This window comes from Plasmodium gaboni, chromosome 4 (genome assembly GCF_001602025.1).
Source record: "Plasmodium gaboni strain SY75 chromosome 4, whole genome shotgun sequence".
In the NCBI taxonomy this organism is placed as follows: Eukaryota; Apicomplexa; class Aconoidasida; order Haemosporida; family Plasmodiidae; genus Plasmodium; species Plasmodium gaboni.
In genome coordinates, this window is record NC_031484.1 from 610347 (window position 1) to 616280 (window position 5934).

The window sequence follows — 5934 nt, forward strand, 5'->3', positions numbered from 1 at the left end:
TATATATATATATATATATTAAGTATAAGATATTTCTCATCACATCTGTGTAAACATAGTTTTATTATTATTTTTTATTTTTTATTTTTCTTTATAAATATTTTATATTTAAATAAATCATATATAAATATGGATGACGATAAGAATGACTACAATCCGGAAGAAGAAGTTGTCACAGGAAATTGGAATACACCAAAGGTAACCAAACAAAAAAGAAAAAAGCATAATACAACCACATATATATATATATTATAATATATATATGTATATATTATTGTTATATTTATTTATTCTTAAACCTTTTTTTTATGTTCATATTTTACATGTGTATTATTATTATTATTTTTTTTTTTTTGAAATTGGCTAGATAGCCATTTTTATATTCTAAGTGTTGAAATGTTAATATACATGTATTTTTTTTTTTTTTTTTTTTTTTTTCCTGAACGGTTCATGTAGGTTGAATTAAAAGAAGTGGAAATAAAAACAGGAGAAGAAGACGAAAGTTTATTTTGGTCAGGACGATCAAAATTGTATAGATGGGTTGAGGGTGAATGGAAAGAAAGAGGATTAGGTGAATCAAAATTATTATTACATAAGAAAAAAGGAATAATAAGATTTCTTTTAAGGCAAGAGAAAACTTTGAAAGTTGTAGCTAACCATTATATATATCCCAATGAATCATATTGTAAGCTTGTTCCAAATGCTGGAAGTGAAAAAATATATGCCTGGACAGTTAAAGATTTTGCAGAGGAACCAAAAATTGAACAGTTTGCTTTAAAATTTAATACTGCCGATGCAGCAAAATTATTTAAACAAAAGTTTGATGAGGCAGGACAAGTTAATCTTAAACTTTTAGATAGTCAAGGAAATTTGAAAGAAAAGGTTGAAGACAAAAAAGAAAAGGAAAAGGAAAAGAAAGAAGATAACCATGATAATGATAAAAAAACAAAAGAAGATGAAGAAGAAAAGAAGGAAAAAGTCGAAAAGGATGAGAAAAATAAAGAAGACGAAAAGGATAAAGTAAAACAAGATGTTAAGGAAGATGAAGAAGAAAAGAAGGATAAGGTTGAAAAGGATGAGGAAAAAAAAAAAGATGACAAAGAAAAAGAAGAAAAAGTCAAAGAAGATGATAAAAATAAGGAAGAGAAAGATAAGGATGATAAAACCAAAGATGATGATACTTCTAAGGATAAAAAGGAAAAGGATGTTGAAAAAAAAGAGGATGTTAAAGAAGAAGAAAAGGAGAAAGAAAAGGATGATAAAAAAAGTGACGATAAAAAAAGTGATGATAAAAAAAGTGATGAAGAAGAAAATATTAAAAGAGAAGATTAATAGGAAATATAAAATATATATATATATATATATATATATATATATATAAATATTTATGTATGTATTTTATAATATTATATATATGTAATAAATAAATAATTTATATAATGTTAATTTTATATTATTACATTATATATGAAAATGTTTATGTTAGTTTATTTTATGTTTTTATTTAATTTTTTTTTTTTTTTTTTCTTTTTTTTTCTTCTTTTAAATTATACTAATATGTGAAATTTAAAAAATAAATAGAAAAAAAAAAAAAAAAACTGAAAAATATATACTTTTAAAAAAATAACATATAATAAAATTATATATATATAATAATTCATAGAATAAAAAAAAAATATATATATATAAATATATGTATATATTTAAATAAGTTTGTCCTTTTAAATACATCTGAGTTAAACCTTTATTAGGTAGAATAAATATTGTAATTTAAATATAAACATATAAAAAAAAATGTATATATATATATATATATATATATATATATATATATATTTTTTTTTTTTTTTTGTATCTTATTAAAATGGCACCTGCATGAAAGTGCAAAATAAAAAAGAAACAAATATAGTTTATACATTTATAATATAATTGTTTATATTTAATGTGTTTAATTTATTTTTCATTTTTAAATAATTAAAATAAGGATGTCCTATTTGTCACATATATATATTTATTTATTTTATTTATATGTGTATGTATGATGTTAACCATATGAAGAATAAACACAATATTTATATTTCTATGAATAATTATATAAATAGGAACTTTTTAATTAAATTTTTAAGACATTATTTTATAATTTTTATTTTACCCTATTCATTAATATATACTGGAAATATAATCTTTTATATATTATCAAACTGTTCAAAGTAATATAATTTTTTCGTCCACATAATATTTTTCAAAATAAAAAAATATATATATATATATATATATATATATTTATATTTATGCATATGTATATATTTCTTTTTAATAATGTGTAAAATAAAATGGTAATATAATTTTGTGACATATAACATCCTTCTACATTTTATAAAAAAATAAAATAAATAAAAGAGCACAAAATATATGTACGCTTCAAATTAATTAAATATATATATATATATATATATATATACATATACATATATTTTTTTTTATTTTCATTTTTTGAGAGAAGTCGTTTATTTTTTATAATGTATGGAAAATTTTTGAAGGGGTCTATTTTTTATCTGTGTATGCTTTTGCCATTTTTTACATGTGAGTGTAATAATATAAAATTAAATGATAAAGAGAATATAATTTTTGAGAGTTATTTTAATAAGAAGACAAATGAAGAGAATGTATTAAACAAAAAGGTAGGGAAAGAAATGGATGATAGGTTCGTTGCACATAAGTCTATGGAATTAAACATTAATCATCATAATATTAATAATGATAAAGATTTAAAAAATAATGAACATCATGATTATTATCATAATTGGAAGGATAGGAAATTTTCTGATAGTTTAAAAAGACATATGGATGACCTGAAGATATTAAATAATGATTTAAAAGAACATATAAATAAAAAAGAGAGAAATGAAAGATATGATAATAATGATTTACATAAATATATAATAAAAGAGATACAAAATAATAGATATTTAAATAAAGAAAAGAAAAGTAGTGAAGATATTCAAATATTAGAAGAACATTCTAAAAAATTACAAAGAGAAATACATGAATGGTTAGAATCTGTTAATAATATTGAAGAGAAATCAAATATTTTAAAAAATATTAAAAGTCAATTATTAAATAATATAGCTTCTTTAAATCATACACTCTCAGAAGAAATAAAAAATATTAATGATATAAAAGAATTACAAAAACAACAAAATGATATATTTTCTGAGAATCTATTATATTTTCTTCCTTCTTCATCAGATTATGTCTTAAATGAAAACAAAAATAATATACATGATAATAAAGATAACAATATAAAAGATAATATAAATAATAATCATAAATATAACATTTTTAATTATTTACAAAACATTCAAGATAAGGATAACAACAACAATAATAATAATAATAATAATAATAATAATAATAATTATCATAATAATATCCATAGTGGTCATTCAACTCATAATCATATTTTATTAACTTTTATAATTTTTTTGTTAATACTTTTAATTTTATAATACAAAAATATTTTTTTATATTATAACCATAAACAAATGAAATATTAAAAATATATATATATTAAGTATTAATATATTTATAGCTATATCTATTTTATAAGATGATTATCATTTTGAAATAATCCTACATGGTATTTTCTTTTTAAATAATATATAATTTACACTTTTAATATTAATCATATAATATATATATATTTACATATTTACATAATTGTTATTTTATTTTTTTTTTTTTATAAAATAATAAGAATCTCCTAATTAAATAAAGCCCTTTTTATTATATAAAGAAAAAAAATTATAAAGTTATATGGCATATTTAAAAAAATATATTATAAATAAAAACATTAACAAATTCAATCATTATAAATGATGAAATGTGCATGATAAAAATAAATAATTTTATAAGACTTACAAAAATGAAAATATTTGTTTTTAATTTTTTTAGAAATATATAATTAATAGACAAAGGTATAAATACAAAAAAATAAAAAATAAAATAAAATAAAATATAAATGTATATTCATATATATATATATATATATATATATATATTCATATATGTTTATATATTTTTATATTTCCTGTTAATTTTTGTCAGGATTGAAAGAAGGGGTGGTTTTTCTTTACTCCAGATATTAACTTGTCATAGAATTTTTGATAATTATGTATTTTTTTATTTGGATTATATTCATTAATTGTATGTTCAAATGTTGATATATGAACATCTGGTTTTAATATAAATAAACATGTTATAGATCTTTTGAGTTTACATAGATGAGCTAATTTATTTTTGGTTGTTACAAATGTATATGGAATTTTATAATGTTCACAAAATGAAGGTAAATGACAAATAATATTAATAGGGAATACATCTATTGCTATAAGCACTAGACCATTATATCCTTTTCTTATATATTTAATTACTTGAGTTAATCCTATAACTATTAATTTTTTTTTTAATAATTTTTTTTTTTCTTCATCTAATGAATTATTTGTTTTTAAAATTTGAGAACTATTTAATTTTGCATAATATATATAATCTAATATTTTTAAAACATTTTTTAAATATTTCTTTTTTAATATTGGTTCACTTATTTTTGATATATAAGAATTTTTATTTTCTTCTTTTATTTCTTCTATAATCTTTTCATAACCTTTTTTTTTCTCACTTTTTTTATTATCATTGTTAATAGAGACATCATCATCTACACTATGATCCTCTTCATCATTGCTTATATTACTCTCGTTATTATTTTTTTTTAATTTATTTATATCTTCTGTCATATTTTATTCAAATTATAAAAACAATCCTATTCAAATATAAATAAATAAATATATAAATATATTATATATATGTAATATTATTTATTTTTTTTTATTTTAATCTTAATTTTAAATAAATACAAGTTTATCACTATGATAAATTATATATATATTTATATATATTTTTTTTTTTTTTTAATATGAAAGAATTTTTTTTAATTATTCATTTATAAATTTATTTATATTAACAATATGAATTATTATTGTTTATTTTATCAACATTAAACATATTTATTTTTATATTTTAACCCTTTATCATTATATATAAAATTTTGAAAAAATATATAAATCACAAATAAAATAATTAAAATATAAAAATATATATATGTAAGAAAATATATATATATATAGATATAGATATAATATATATATATATATATATATATATATGTAACTAAGGATTATCTATATCTATAATATATAAAATGCCTATAATATAATATATATATATATATATATATATATATATATATAACATTAAAATAAATATCCTTTGTTACCTTTTCTTTTTTTTCTTTCTTTTTTTTTTTTGGATGTGAATAAAATATATGGGAATAAACAAAAGGAAGTAGAAAATAATAGCATAATATAAAAATTAAAAATTAAAATTAACATACATTATATATATATATATATATATATATAAATATATAAATACATATTATAATATATATATTATTATATATGTATTATTTTAATATGCGTAGAATTCAATTATGCCCTTATAAATATTTTATTTTTTATATCTTTTATTTTTTATTATTTTTATTTTTTTTATTATTCTTCCTTTTTTATAAAAATAATAAGAAAAAAATTAATTCCCATATGTTTTCTGACATATATATATATATATATATATATATATATATATTTTAAAGGATATATCAAAATATAAAATAAAAAAAATATATATATAATATTATATATATATTATATATTTTTATAAAAACATTCTGCAAATATTTATTTCTTCACATTTTATTTTGTTTTTTCATCATTCTAATATATAATATATATATATATATATATATATATATATATATATATATATGTATTTTTTTATTTTAATAATTATATATTTGTTTTATGTCATTTTTTTTGT

At 16.5% G+C, this 5934-nt stretch overlaps 3 protein-coding genes across 3 annotated transcripts; 2 read left to right on the forward strand and 1 right to left on the reverse strand.

Moving 5' to 3' along the window:
• Nucleotides 1-129: 129 nt before the first annotated feature.
• On the forward strand, nucleotides 130-1332 carry PGSY75_0419600 (putative ran binding protein 1; the record flags this gene model as incomplete). Its single annotated transcript, XM_018784249.1, has 2 exons — nucleotides 130-198; nucleotides 457-1332. The coding sequence occupies 2 exons, from the start codon at nucleotides 130-132 to the stop codon at nucleotides 1330-1332; spliced, it is 945 nt and encodes a 314-aa protein (XP_018643411.1).
• Nucleotides 1333-2519: 1187 nt separating this feature from the next.
• Nucleotides 2520-3509, forward strand: PGSY75_0419700 (apical merozoite protein; the record flags this gene model as incomplete). Its single annotated transcript, XM_018784250.1, has 1 exon — nucleotides 2520-3509. One exon carries the CDS (start codon nucleotides 2520-2522, stop codon nucleotides 3507-3509), a length of 990 nt encoding a protein of 329 aa, XP_018643412.1.
• A 594-nt stretch (nucleotides 3510-4103) lies between these two features.
• On the reverse strand, nucleotides 4104-4793 carry PGSY75_0419800 (putative 60S ribosomal protein L7ae/L30e; the record flags this gene model as incomplete). The annotated part of the gene is made up of 1 exon (XM_018784251.1): nucleotides 4104-4793. The coding sequence occupies one exon, from the start codon at nucleotides 4791-4793 to the stop codon at nucleotides 4104-4106; it is 690 nt and encodes a 229-aa protein (XP_018643413.1).
• Between the last annotated feature and the right edge of the window lie 1141 nt (nucleotides 4794-5934).